Consider the following 15,497-nt stretch of genomic DNA (forward strand, 5'->3'; position numbering starts at 1 on the left):
GTTGCAAGCACTTCTGTCTTTAATGTAAAAAAAACATGCAATACCACCAAGCCTGGGGATAAGAAATTGGAATCAATAAACAAAATTAAATTGATATGAATGGTTATTTAAAACACTCAAAGGGGAATTTATTTGATATTTAAGGGGATAGTCAAAATTTCATTCAACGAAAAATGATGAAAAAGCAGTCTAGGTGGTTCCAAAGTATAAAAAAAAGTTTCTTTTGGGAAGAAATTAAATGGAACATTAACAAAACCTGTCACCCCCAGCAACACTGTTATTTGAGTTTGGAATAATTTGAGATGTTGAAAATCCAGTGTAATTTAGCAAGTTACTTTTAAGAAATTAAAATGTCATCTAAGACAGAGGGAAAAAAAACAAAAAATGGTAATGCCTGGAATCAAATGATAATCCAAATGTGACAGAAAGGGATAGAGCATACAAACATAAGAGTGCACCAGAAAATAGGGCCAGAGCAGGGGAAAATCAGAAAAATCCAAGATTAAAGGCTCTTTATCTGAATACATGCAGCATTCGTAACAAGATTGAAGAATACATGGCACAAATAGAAATAAATGCGCATGATCTGATAGCTATTGCAGAGATGTGGATGCAAGGTGACTGTGATGTCCTTGGTGTCAAGTAAACCTGCTATGCTGAATGATGTTTTTAATTCATCAGTTGAAAACCTACGTTAAACCTTTAAAAGGAAAGCTGGAATCTTTCATTCAACCTTTTAAAAGGCAAACAGCTAAGATGGTCACCACAATTTGCATTGAAATACATCATATTTTAAGGTAGCGAAGTGGAGATGCATGTCTAAATAGCTCTCATCCAGAACAATGGCTTGAACAGTTGAATGAACAACCTGATATCACTTTCATTAGCAAGACATTCAAAGCCATCTTTGAAGATTAACCCTAGTGGAGATCAACCTCCAGGGGAGTAGTTGAAACAATAAGGAATGAGAGAGATTGAAATTCTTAGATTTGAATCATTAAAGTGCAACAGAGAATACACTGACAATCATGTGACAGTCTGTCCATTTCTGTGAAAACTTGGAATTTCTTTTGGACACATCAGACAAGCTTTGAGAGCTTATCAGTGGGGTTTATCACTCTCTCTTTCTCCCTCCAGGTAATACTGTAAGTTTCAAACCCTGGCTGCAGGCTGCAAAAATCCAAGCCTATCATTGCTTTAGGCAGAGATTCTGGGGAGAAAACTATTTACAGCACTGTCTCCAAGAAAACCCTGAACCAGGTGGACCAGCTGCAAGTGTACTTCTACCAACCAGAAACTTCAGGTCCACGAATTCATCCGGAAGACAACTGAACTACCAGATTTCACACACTGTATATTATTTTATTTGTTCTGGATTCTAACCCAACCAAACTATTCTTCTTTTTGTTCTGTAACCAATTTGTTTGTGTGTGTGTGTGTGAAAGTTAGAGCGTAGTTTGTTATTTTTACTTAGTTCGAGTTTTGTTATTAAGTACAATAAACTAACCTCTTTCTTGTTTAAACTCAAGAAAACCTGTCCGATTGGTTCTTTTATGATCATAGCACCTAAAGGGTTAAACACTCACTGAATTGGTAAGCACATTCACTGTTTAAAAGAATTAAAAGAAATAAACTCTGTTGCAGTCAAACAAGGAGAGGGACAAGAGAGGAGCCTTTCAACCCCTCTTCACCTGATCGTAACATCAGGATTGGAGTAAGGTTTAGCTGGGTATGGTAGAAGAACTGCAGGCTGTTGAACATAAAAGCTTCTTCATTCTCTTTTACTTTCCCTTTGTTAGCATGTGTGTTCTATAGCAGCGTCTAGAGTACACAATGTGATTGCAATTTCCAAACACTACAACACTACAGTGATCAAGGGTGGAACTGAATATTCAAGGTTACTGACATTTTGGAAGGATAAAAGAAAAGGAGTTGGGGTAGCTCTGTTAATAAAGGATGAGGTCAGTACATTAGTGAGAAATGATCTTGGCTCAGGTGATCAAGATGCAGTATCCGTTTGGGTGGAGATAAGAAATAACAAGGGAAATAAGTCACTGGTAGGAGAAAGCTTTATAGCTCCCAATCAGCAGTTACACTGTAGGACGAAGTGTAAATCAATGAATAATGGGGGCTTATAAGAAAGGTACTGCAATAATTGTGGGTGACTTTAATTTTCATATAGATTGGACAAATCAAATTGGCAAAGGTTGCTTTGAGGATGAGTTCATCGGATGTATTCTGGATAATTTCTTAGAGCAATACATTATGGAACCAACTACAGAACAGGCTTTCTTAGATTTGGTAATATGTAATGAAACAGGATTAATTAATGATCTTTTAGTAAAGGATCCTATAGGCAAAACTGACCATGATAGAATTTCACATTCAGTTTGAGGGTGAGAAACTTGGGTCTGAAACTAGTGTCTTAAACTTAAATAAAGGCAATTACAAAGGTACGAACAGAGTTGGCTGAAGTGGACTGGGAAGATAGATTAAAAGGTAAGACAATGGATAAGCAGTGGCAGATATTTATGAAGGTATTTCATAATTCTCAGCAAAGATATATTCTATTGAGAAAGAAAGATTCTATGAGATGGATGAAGGTTCCGTGGCTAGTTAAGGATGGTAATCAAATTGTTGCGAAGCTTAGTGATAGACCGGAAAATTTTAGAAACCAGCAGAGGATGAGTAACAAAAAGAGGGAGAAAATAGATTGAGAGTAAACTAGCAAGAAATACAAAAAAAACCAGACAGTAAGAGCTTCTACAGTATATTAAAAAGGAAGAGAGTAGCTAAAAGTAAACATCTGTCCCTTAGTGGATGAGACTGGATATTAATAATGGGAAATAAGGAAAGGCCACGTTTGCTGATAATGCAACCACTAGGTAGCGCAGTACTGGCACATGCGCAAATGCAACCTCATCAACAGAAACATCACTGCCTGCGACGTCTCAGGAAGCTGCCAGTAATAAAGATGGTGCTACTCAATTTAACAGAAAAAAAATTGAACCCAAACCCCCTCACCCCTCAATTGCTGTGATCACTGCCTCCTCTGCCACCCCACCCCCCTCCCCCAAGAGTACCGTCTGGCGATTGCCACTTCTGTTCCCCACTCCCTCCTGCAATTAGCGGCGCAATTGCTTCATTCAGTTTCCCGCTCCCTCCCGTGCCCGCCTTCTCGCCACTCCCTCTTGCCGCTTCACACTGCTCACCCTGACTGCTTGCTGCTCCACCCACCGTTCTATCCCACACCCGACTGGTTTCCCTCCCGCGGATCTTTCCCCACCTCAGGAAGCAGCGGATTGGGTGGGGAAGGGAAGCGAGGTGCTAGCGACGTGGCGGGAAATGAGCAGCAGGATGGAGTGATGATCAGTTGGGACCGGCGAAATGGAGCAGCGAGCATGCAGGCGCGGGAGAGAACGGCGGGTGGGAGTGGGGAAGAGAAGGGGCAATTGCGGGAGGGAGCAGGGAAGAGAAGTGGCGATTGAGGTGCCAATTGCAGGAGGCAGCGGGAAAGAGAAGCGGTGATTGAGGCCGCTTTCCACAACTCGCACTGGAGGCTGATGCCCCTTTGTGTGATGATGTATTTGCACGCATGCAGCATTAGCACTGGCAAAGCTTGGGTGCGTTTTGCATGTGCGCAAGGATGAATGCGTTCCGAACATGTGCACATTTCAGACCGCAGTGATGACGTCGACACTTGGCTGTGTAGTCAGGAGACACTCTGAAAGGAAATAGCAGAGATTTTGAACAAATATTTTGTATCTGTCTTTATGGTAGAAAATAGTAATGGCATCCCAATAATAGTAGAAAATCAGGGCGCAAATGGGAGGGAAGAACTTAATAATCGCGATCACTAAAGACCTGATGGCCTGCATCCCAGCGTCTTAAAAGACCTGGATGCAGAGATAGTGGGTGCCTTGGTTGTAATCTTCCAAAATTCCCTGGATTTTGGAAAGGTCCCAGCAGATTGGAAAACCGTAAATGTAACGCCCCATTTGAGAAAGGAGGGAGACAGAAAGCAGGAAACTGTAGACCAGTCAGCCAAACATCTGTCATTGGGAAAATTCTGGATTCCTTTATTAAGGAAGTAGTAACAGGTCATTTAGAAAACCATAACACAATCAAGCAGAGCCAACATGATTTTATGAAAGGGAAATAGTGTTTATTTGACAAATTTATTTGAGTTCTTTGAGGATGTATCAAACAGGGGGAACCAATAGGTGTAGTGTATTTAGATTTCCAAAAGGCATTCGATAAGATGCCACACAAAAGGTTACTACAGAAGATAAGAGCTCATGGTATTGGGATTAATATGTTAGTTAGTCAATCCTCTGTCCATGCTAACAGAAAACATAGAGTCGGGATAAATGGGTCATTTTCAGGTTGGCAAACTACAACTATTGGGGTGCCACAGGTATCAGTGTTGGGTCTCAGGTATTTACAATCTATATTAATGACTTGAATGAAGGAACAGAGTGTATTGTAGCCAAATTTACTGAGGATACAAAGATAGGTGGGAAAGCAAGTCGTGAGGACGCAAAGGGATATAGATAAGTTACATGCTTGGGCAAAAATTTTGCAGATCAAAGAATTGTTATGTGGGAAAATGTGATGTTACCCACTTTGGTAGGAAGAATAGAAAAGCAATATTTTATTTCAATGGAAGGAGACTGCACAATGCTGAAGTATGGAGGGTTTTGGGTGTCCTCATACATGAAACACAAAGTTAGAATTCAGGTACAGCTAGTAATTAGGAAGGCAAATGGATTGCAAGGGGAATAGAGTATTAAAGTAGGGAAGTCTTGCTACAATTGGACATAGTGTTGCTGACACTGCACCTAGAGTGCTGTGTACAGTTTTGGTCTCCTTATTTAAGAAGTGATACACTTGCATTGGAGGCAGTTCAGGGAAGGTTCCCTAGGTTTATCCCCAGGATGAAGGGGTTTCTTGTGAAGAAAGGTTGAGCAGTTTGGGCCAGTACTCATTGGAGTTTAGAAGAATGAGAGATGATCTTATTGAAGCATATAAGATTCTGAGGGGGTTTGACAGGGTAGATGTTGAAAGAATGTTTCCCCTCATGGGTGAATCTAGAATTGCCTCGTGGGGGCAGGTGGTCTACTCCTGCTTCTGTTTCTTTTGTTCTGTGCTGGAGCTGCAGGCGAGAGGGCCAGTAAAAATCTCTCAGATTTTAAAGCCTTTTTAGGCCTTGTAAAGCCCTTTTTTGCTGCTGGCATTTAATCTTTCATGAACCTTTATATCCATTATTCTTTTTGACCTAGCTTCCTTTATTGGCACCAGAGGATTTGCCAATCAGGATTCTCTGAGCTAGTGAGCTCAGAGGAAGAGCGGACTACACAGAGAGATGGCTGGCAGGTGCTGCATGTTCCCTACTCTTCACACACAGCAGGAGGAAAGAGATACGCATCTCACTTTGGCAAATGTTGTGCTGGTCTGGGGTCCTTTTCCCAAAGGAGATTGCACCAGCAGACCCCTGATGGAATCACAATAAAATGTGAATGTCTGATTAATCATTATGCTGGAAGATTCTTCAGAAGCACCCAATCACAGTATGCGATACTTTTATGGTCCTGTAGAAATAACGGTGAGGTTAACAGTGCTCACTGTTACTAAATTGTAAATTGGACAGCAACCTCTGACGACCGCATGTGCACAGTTAAACTTGGGAATCAGGAAATTGCTAACTGAGTTGCCCTGCTCCTCCAAAAGCTGCACAATACCAGTACCCCAAGAGACTCGCTATTGAAACACATGGAGTGGCCTTAAGTTGCTGTCTTTTGTGATATATACCCACTAAACTTGCCACAAATATTTAGGGCATGTCAATTCAAATGTGAGTAAATTTTTAACGCTGTGATGAGGCTTTAATTACTGCCAAACTCTCTGGCAGTGATAATTTACAAGTGTGAAGTTTCATTCCTTCAGATTTTAATTATTGTTGGAGACTTTTTTAAAAAGTTATTAATTTTCTTTTTTATGTCTCTTAATCCCATCCTTTTCCTTTCTATTTCACTTTCTGTACTTGATTTGACATTGAATTAAATAGTCTGACTGACACTTTCAGGTTTAGGCTCTGCATTGCTCATTAACTATTCTTCAGTTTGATTAGTTATGGAGATACACAATTGCTTGTCCGGTTCACAGAGGTCCCAAAGCCCCTGTAGAGGGCACCACGCAGTTCTGGCTCTCAATCACATTATGTTCCAGTGCAAATTTGCATAAGTGTGTGGACAAATGCAAGTTTAATGAACAGCTGGCACAGTTTATTCACTGCTGAGAGCAAGCTCTGGCCCATTAAGTGTAGACTTGGGCTATTAAAAGGCCAATGTGCGACTGCTGCTGTTGTTCAATATTGTCATACATATATCAATGGTTGGTTAATGTCCAGCAGGGGATCTCCTACACATCTTTAGAGTTTATTAGTCAGCCCTACCGCAGATGTTAAACTGAAATGGTCCTGAAACGAAGAGCTGAAAATAAAGAGACCCTATTACTCCATAACAACAATTTTCCAATTCCTGTCTCCTGTGCAATACTTGAATAATTACTTCTGGATGCAAGGACATTTGAGTTTCCGGCAGCCAACTGCCCGTTTTTTAAGGCGGGGGCGGGGGGAGGAGAAGGAAGCTGGAGAGAGTTTGATGGAAAGCCAAAGTCTAATTTTCAACTAACTTCTATGAATGAAAAAGAATTGGAAATGAGCAGTTCATAGATCTACCTTTGCACTTACAAAATTCTTAGAGTTGAACTTTAACCTATAAAAAATACAGGTATGGGTCGAGTGCAGATGTTAAATTCCAAACCCGCTTCCTACCCACCCATTTCCAACTGTAAAAAAGTGAGTTGGCACTTTAAATATGATAATGAGGCTGTGAATCGCATTGACATTCAGTTTTTCCAACTTTTACTCTGGTGCGAGTTGGAATTTTGAACCGGCAGGAAACCCGGCAGCTTCATCGAGAGAATTTGGCGGACTCAGGCGAGTGCCTTTAAGTCTACTTCCTGGATTCAGGTGCATGCCTGAGAAGCCTTTGTGATTAGGCACCCCCCCCTCCCCACACCCCATCAGAAGCCCTCACCCCAGCCTTCTCGCCGCCCCCCCCCCCCCCCCCCCCATCAACCCCAGCCTTCCCCCCTCAGCTTTCCCCCCCCCCCCCCATCCCTGGCCTCGCCTTCCTCTCTCAGCTTCCCCCCACACCTTTTCCCCCGGGCAGCTTTCCCCCCCAGCCCTCACGATTATCTCCCCACTCCTGCACGGACTTGCCTGGTCTAGCAGGCTGCACCAACTGGCTCCTCACCCAACTGGAAGCCAAGCCAATTAATCTTCTTTTCCAGGCAGAGAGCTGGTTGTGATATTACCCACATGCTGTGGAGTTCAAGCTCCATAATGTGCAGGGGAGTCCTGTCTCCGGGTTTTCCAAACCTTTCTGACTGCTCTGCTCACACCACCCCGCTTGATCAGGTAAATAAAAATGCAGCCCTTAGCATGTTTAAATTAACAAGTGTAAATGCAAAATGTGTGCGTGGGGTGGGGGCCTCACAGATCTGGTCATAGGTCTACCGTGTTTTACAAACAACTGCTGCCCAGGGTCCTCTCCAGTTGCACAGCCTTATGAGGTTAATGCTGTATTTCTTTTTCTTAGGATGTGAGCATCATTAGTGCCCATCCATAACTGCCCTTGGGAAAGTGGTGGTGAGCCACCTTCTTGAACTGCTGCAATCCATGTGGTGTAGGGATACCCACAATGCTGTTCAGGAGGGAGTTCAAGGTTTTTGAGCTAGCGACAGTGATGAAGGAATGGCGATATAATTCCAAGTCGGGATGGTGTTTGACCTGGAATGGAACTTGCAGGTGATAGTGTTCCCGTGCGTCTGCTGCCCTTGTTCTTCTAGACAATAGAATTTGTGGGTTTGGAGCCTTCGTGAGTTGCTGCAATGCACCTTGTAGATGGCACACTGTTGCCACTGGTGGATGGGGTACCGATTAAGTGGGCTGATTTGTTTTGAATGGTGTCAAGCTTCTTGAGTTGTTGTTGGAGCTGCACTCATCCAGGCAAGTGGAGAGTATTCCATCACACTCCTGACTTGTGCCTTGTAGATGGTGGACAGGATTTGGGAGTGCTATATATATATATATATATATATATGCCTGGAATTAATAAAACTAAGCAGCATCACACTACATTTATTAACATTGAAATATATGTGCTACACCTGCGCTTTTCTCCTAATGTACCTTGGTTGAAAATATGGCTAAGATTTTGGTGGAAAGGAAGGATTTATACAGCGAAAGCCAGAGGGCAGAGCCCTCTCTACCTGTCAGCGCTCAGTCTATTTTGTATAAACTCCGAACACGCACCCTCTCTCATCTTAATGTCATTAGCAAAACTAGGACTGTATTACTGATGCCTTCATCCAAATCAGCAATTGGTTAGTGAAAAACAACATTACTAACCTGGATCCGTACAGAACATTCAACATAGCTGCCAGGAATGCAGCAACAACTTTTCAACAAAGACTATTTGATCCATGTATATATACGTGGAGAGCTGCTACCATTAATATCAACGGTATGTGTAGACGGCTGCAACCAGTCTGCAATTGGGTGTAGGGGCTGACTGAACAGCTATGCAGTAACCTCAACAAACACACACGCACACACAAGGGGGCAGCAGTGAACAGAGGATGGAATGGGGCAGTAAAGAGATCCCTGAAATATATCCATTACAACTAGCCAGATTTACATTGGAAAGTTGAGGTGCTCAATCCTTCCTGTGAAAGAATTGTACATTCTGCAGGGCAAAGGATGAAAAAAAAAAACACATGCATGTAAGAAAGGAGAGCATGTGGGGCAGGCATTACTAACACATAACTACTGAAAATTGAAGTATTGACTAAATTATGCTCATTTCAAAATCAGTTCTATGATAGGAAAATAGACAGCAGTCAATATGAGCAAGTGGGATAATTAATGATATACATATTTTATTACATAATACTGGTGTACTGTATAAGTGTGGTATACAGGGGAAAAATACATTCTTTGATGATAAAATAACACAAATTCAGTATGTGCTTCCCATTGCACCGTGCTGGATAAATATCATTAGTTTTCAAGAAATTAATATATTGATGTAGATGTCACTTCATGTAACTACTTCACTAGAACATGCAAGTGGGTAATTGCAGAACTGACATTTGAGATGAACTTGTTTCAGATTTTACTGCATCTCAACATAGCACCAGCATTTATTAAAAGAATTAAGAAATATGCTCAACTGCAATAAAACTGATAGAAAATAACATTACTGGATATTATTAGCATCTGTTAATATGTCCAGCAGTTTTGGTACTTACATTAAGTTAAACTTTATAAAACATTACAAGACTTGCATCTTTTCTCATGGTTTGTAAAGTACCATCTATGCTGAACTGTAGGGTGCAAGAATGCCACCATCTGGTCACATAAATGTCCTTAAGATATGGAAGTCCGCATGTTTCTTTAGCAATTAAGAAGTTTCTCCAGAGAGTCTGTTATACTTTCCACAGAACATTAAAAATATAAATGTAGCAGTTGACCAATTTTGCTTTCAAGTACATGTAGGGAAACTATAGCATATATTCTTTAAGTGTTGAATTATAGTATCTATCATGCTAAATATATCAGGAAAAGCAATACACATATAAAATGGTGTACAAGATTTTTAAAAAGGTCATGCAAAAAAGCAAATTTGTCAAAACTGATTACTGCAGTTGTTACAGTATCTTCCTGCTGGAAAAATGAATAAAGGTGAGAATTCATTGAGAAATGCATATAAATAAGCCACTATATGGCATTTGGTGTAACCTACTCCTGTTTTGCCTCTTCAGGTGTTGTTTTACTTTATCATACATTTAAAAATTAAATCCTCCAAGTCTATAATCCATGTCTTTTTAAATTTGGACGCTGGTCATTTATCTTACGATAAGCAGTTTTCCTACATAAGGTATACAATAATGTATTTTTGTCAATGATGCAGTGGCTTACAATCAACACCTTATAGTGGTTACAAACTGTACAAAAATAGTAAAAGTTTATGCATATATATTGAAATATATTGATCAATAGAATTACTGCGAAGGAATGTGGGAACTATGAATTTTGGTTTAATTTGAATCTCTTGTAAGTGTCGATAACTCAATACAATCATTTACAAAGAGAGAGAAAGACACATCGACTTGAATATTTTATGTAGTGTAAGGTTGGAGTGAAGCACATTAAGCAAAATATTTTTTTAACATTAAGCATTCAGTAATACTTCTAACCAAAGCATTTTTAATGGTATTAAGCTGATAGTTTGCCAAATCATATCCTCTAAGTTACTACATGAGTGAACGGATTAGATATTAATTCCCTCTGTTGTAATGGATTTGAACAAAATCACTTCATATTTTCATTTATTAGGTGTGCACTTGGAGACTTAACAGCTGGTAGCAAAACTATTCTGAAAATACTGTAAAGTAGTACCATTTTAGAGAAGAAAATTAATCAAAATCATCACTTTAAGATGGCATTCTGGTGCAGGAAGTTAACTTACTGATACGCTGTCAGAGTAGTGTAATCTGGGTTCTCCAAGTGAATTCACAAACTCAGTCAGGCTATTGATAAGGCACTTCGCCATTGGAAGGGGGAGGGTACAGTGTACAAAAAATTATTGATGGTCAAATCATGACAGCCCACAATACTGCTGTGGCATAACTCCCAGGGAGCTGTGGAGAGCAGCAAAAGGACAATAAGGAAATACGTCATCAATGCAATTATATCTATGTGGCATCAAAAGGTGAGGGGGCAACAACTTTCAAATAGGGATTACTTTTTTGTATAGTTGAGCAAATGGATCTGCTTCTGTAAGGTTAAAGTCAAATTTAGACTTTTTTGAAAACCAATCTTTAGCAGTAACTTTTGGATTTAAATCACTTGCTTTGAGAATATTGCTCCAAGTGTACTCAGCTGACTTGTTATTAGAAAAAGTTAGAATTTAGAGGAACTACTTTAGAAATTGACTGTAAAACACAATTAGATTCCTTATTTCCGTCCAGCACTTTCAGCCAGTTTCTTCAGTCTTTTCTTCAGCTCCAGAGGGAATTTCTCATAGCATTTCTTACAAACTGGCTTCATATCAAACTCTACAAACTTGTTTCTACGGAACAAAAAAAGAACAATTTCTTAATTTAGTTCATTGAAAAAGATCAGTGGACATGCTCTCTGTCGTATATCCAGTTTAAGTTTTCAAATGCAACCGTGATAGATGGAATGGAACACCATGCAGTTTTGGACAGTGTTGTTTTAATTATCTATCAAACCTACAAAAGATGTTTTAAACAGCACTAAAAAAAATCAAATGAAAATTCAATAGGAATCATTACCAAAATGTAATCATTAAATATAGCTTTAATATGAAATGTCAGGTAATATGGTAAAAGGAAATAAAACCAAAACGTGCTGGAATTATTCAGCAGGCCCGACAGCATCTGTGGAGAGAGAAGCAGAGTTAACGCTTCTCTCTCCACAGATGCTGCCAGACCTGCTGAGTATTTCCAGCACTTTTTGGTTTTATTTCAGATTTCCAGCATCTGCAGTAATTTGCTTTTATTATGGTAACAGGAAACACTGTTATACTACTGAGATGAGCATGGTAAGGCAAAATCTGGAGTTTTTCAATGGATTAATTTTCATTATTTAGGCACCTCACAGAATCACAGAATTGTTTCAGTACAGAAGGAGGCCCATCGTGCCCGCACTGGCTCTCCAAACGAGCAATTTACATACTGCCATTCCCCCGCCTTCTCCCTGTAACCCTGCACATTCTTCCTTTTCAGTTAAGAGTCCAATTCCCTTTTGAATGCTTCAATTGAACCTGATTTAGTTTTTACTATTCGTACCAAAAATATCTTGTAATCAATGCTGTTTATTGCAATGAAGTTAAATGTACAGAATCAAATGAACTGCTCTTTCCTGGATGGTGTTGCACTTCTTGCAAATTGTCTAAAATATTCCACTGAAATGCACTTGGTACAATGTGAGACTAGCACTAAAGATGATGTCTGTGTGGTCCCGATTGATGATGTGGCTCCTGAATTTTACTGCCACTTTTGCATTGACACAAAAGCAGTAATTAATGGCATCACAATGTCAGGCAAACCCCCCACCTGCCAAGTCTGAGGCACACATTATTTCGCCACATGAATATTAAAACTTAAAATTGTAAGCCCCTGACTGGAAAGACATTTGCATCGTAGCAAACAGTGTTGGAACACTGGGGACCCAGTCGTTGCTTCCCCAATACACAGAAGAAGTGGTCAGACCAGTTTTAGTCACACTATCTGTCTGTTGCAGAGGTTTGAACTGAGAGTTTTAAATCGGAGAAAACCGTGTTTGAAATCAGAAAGCCACGTGCTCCCAGTTGGAACAGAACCTCCTCTCCAGTCCTGCCTGCCTCCATCTCTTTCCCATGAAATTGAATCTGTGAAAACACATGAACCTCAGAGAGAAAGGTCTCCTACATGAACAAGGTTTAAGAAGAACATTGGGCCCCAACGAACAGCAAGACTACTTACAATCAAGTGAGCTCGAAGCACAGTAAACAAGAAACTCTTCTGATATGCCTCAAACTGCTCTCTACTATATTTTCCTCTCCTCTTTTCTGTCCCTGTTTGCATGTGTGTATCGCATGTGCATGCTAGTGTGGGCGCGTCGTATATCCGTAGGCGTTAACTATGAGAATTTAAGTTTAAGTTTTAATAAAATTTTATTTTTCTTCTTTAAACTTAAGAAAACCTGTGTGAATTGGTTTCTTTGTCTTATAACTGGAAAGCTGTGAACAAGGATTCACAAAGAGGGAGCTCAAAACACTGTTTAAAATTAAACCTTGTTACAATAAGATCAGGTGAAGACAGTAACAGACCCCTAGACACCTTTCTTAACTGGTCGTAACAACAAAAACAACTTGCATTTATATGTAATCTTTAACATCGTAAGATATCCCAAGATGCTTCACAGGAGCATAATCAGACAAAAACAGATGCATAGCCAAAGAAGGAAACATTAGGACATGTGATAGAATGAGAGACTGTTGTATCAACTTCAGTTTAAAAAAAAATAATTCTTTCATGGGATGTGGGCGTCACCGGCAAGGCCAGCATTTGTTGTCCATCCCTAATTGCCCTTGACAACTGAGTGGCTCGATAGGCCATTTCAGAGGGCAGTTAAGAGTCAACATTGCTGTGGGTCTGGCCTTACATGTAAGGATGGAAGATTTCCTTCCCCAAAAGACATTAGTGAACCAGATGGGTTTTTATGACAAAGAAATTTTCATGGCACCATTACTGAGACTAGTTTTCAATTCCAGATTTTTAATTAGTTGAATTAAATTCCACCAGCTGCTTGGTGGGATTTAAACCAGTGTCCCCAGGGCATTAGCCTGGGCCTCTAGTTTACTGGTTCAGTGACATTACCACTGTACTACCATCTCTCCTTGAGACTTACCAACTCAATTTTCAAGAAATTCCACCTCTTTGTAAATCTACCTCGACCATAATGCAAGACTTTTGTCTTGCTGTGGGAATGGAACATTTTTCTACAGCAACTACAGCAACGAGGAAACTAATGCAGGCACAGTAGATGGAACAATCATCTCAGATTCTGAAATTTGAGTTGATAACAACTTGCATTTATATAGCACCTTGAAAATAGTAAATATGTCCAAAGACACTTCCCAGGAGTGTTATCAGACAAAATTCAACACCAAGCCACATAAAGAAACATTAAGACAGGTGATCAAAAGTTTGGTTGAAGACGTTGATTTTATTATGTGCCTTAAAGGAGGAAAGAGAGGTAGGGTGTTGTAGAGGTCTATGGAGCGAATTCCAGAGCTTACAGCCTAGACAGCTGAAGACATGGCTATCAGTGGTGGAGCAATGAAAATTTGGGATGCATGAGGCCAGAATTGGAGGAGTGCAGTGATCTCGGAAGGGTGTAGGGTTGAAGTAAGTTCTAGAGACAGGGAAGGGCAAGGCTATGGGGAGATTTGAAAATAAGCACAAGAATTTTAAATTTGAAGTGTCAGTGGACTGGGAGCTAACGTAGGTCAGCGAATACAGGGGTGACTAGGTGAACAGAACTTTGTGTGACTTAACATAGGGGGCAGCACAGTTTTGGATGAGCTCAAGTTTATGGAGGATGGAGGGTGGAAGATGAGAAGCCAGCTTGCAGAGCATTGGATTAGTCAAGTCTGGAGGTAACAAAAGTATGAATGAGGGTTTAAGCAGCAGATGGGTAGAGGCAGGGGCAGAGATGGACGATAGTATAGAGGTGAAAGTAGGTCAAAGAATGCAAGATGCAACAATGCAAAATGAGTTGATTAAAACATAAGACACATGGAAATCGAAGATACTAACCAAGGACAGAAGAGGAGAGATAGACATTGCTTACAGGCAGATATCCATCAATTTTTTCTTTTTCTGTTTTTCTTTTGCATCTCTTTCCCGTTTAGCAAGTCGCCGTTTTAACTCTTCAGGCAATCGCTCATAACAGTGTTTACAGACTGGTTTCAGATCAATTTCAACAAATTTGTCTCTTCACAGAATGGATAGTGGATAGAAAAGGATAGAACACAGACAGAGTAATGTATGAAACAAGGGAAGTATAGAACCACATAGAAAAAAATTGAGTTGCATTTCTGACAATATTTTTTTTGGAAATGAATATAACCAGACCTTAGCCACAGAAAGAAACACATTAAAAGTTTACGATTTGAAAAGCACACTAATAAGTGACAAGAATTAAACTACTTACTTGAGTGTCAGCTTGGTGTTGCAAGTTGAACAGGCAAAGCAGTTAACGCACCAAGCCTTGTTCAAAGCAGATACAACTGTACAGGAAAAAAAGTTGAAATATACAGTGAACCACAGCACTAACATCTTCCTGACTTGTATTTATCCACTTAGTTAATTACAGAGGAATTACATTCAGGTTTAAAGTAAATGTTTCAACATTTAACAGCAGATTAAGAAATCCAAAGACATGAATAAGGAATGCATAAATTTTGAAATTCTCTACTGCCAAACTTTTAAAGAAGGATGATTGGTTTGTTTGGGGAAAAAGGAAGGTAAAACCAATTAATATTGCGCAGAAAATGTTTGAAACTATTATTATGCCAATGTGCTTTGTTGAATGATAATTTTCTTTAATCCATTGACGGGCGATCTGAATTTATATTTTTAAAAAAATACATTTTTAAAAGACCAGCTAAAAGGATGATCTAAAAACAAGAAATTCTGGAAATACTCAGCAGGTCTGGCAGCATCTTTGGAGATAGAAGCAGAGTTAACGTTTCAGGTCAGTGACCCTTCATCAGCTAAAAGGATGACTTTGCTGGCAGCTTAAAATGGCTACCTAATTTGCAACACTGTATCCTACATTGCAATGCATGTGAGGA

The 15,497-nt window shown here is 39.9% G+C and overlaps 1 protein-coding gene across 6 annotated transcripts in view; it reads right to left on the reverse strand.

Annotated features, from left to right (window-relative positions):
- Positions 1-8,986: 8,986 nt before the first annotated feature.
- LOC137371345 (LIM and senescent cell antigen-like-containing domain protein 1) overlaps positions 8,987-15,497 on the reverse strand; it is a 195,035-nt gene continuing 188,524 nt past the window's right edge. For 5 of the 6 annotated variants that reach the window (XM_068033796.1, XM_068033799.1, XM_068033798.1 and 2 more), the window contains exons 9-10: positions 14,855-14,930; positions 8,987-11,201 (exon numbers count right to left, since the gene is read on the reverse strand). In XM_068033796.1, coding sequence (XP_067889897.1) covers positions 11,087-11,201; positions 14,855-14,930 — 191 coding nt within the window. In that variant the 3' untranslated portion in view covers positions 8,987-11,086. Of the gene's footprint in view, positions 11,202-14,491; positions 14,636-14,854; positions 14,931-15,497 lie in introns of all 6 variants that reach the window. The other variant, XM_068033800.1, reaches the window with a different exon arrangement.

This window comes from Heterodontus francisci, chromosome 6, assembly GCF_036365525.1.
Source record: "Heterodontus francisci isolate sHetFra1 chromosome 6, sHetFra1.hap1, whole genome shotgun sequence".
NCBI classification, from domain to species: Eukaryota; Metazoa; Chordata; class Chondrichthyes; order Heterodontiformes; family Heterodontidae; genus Heterodontus; species Heterodontus francisci.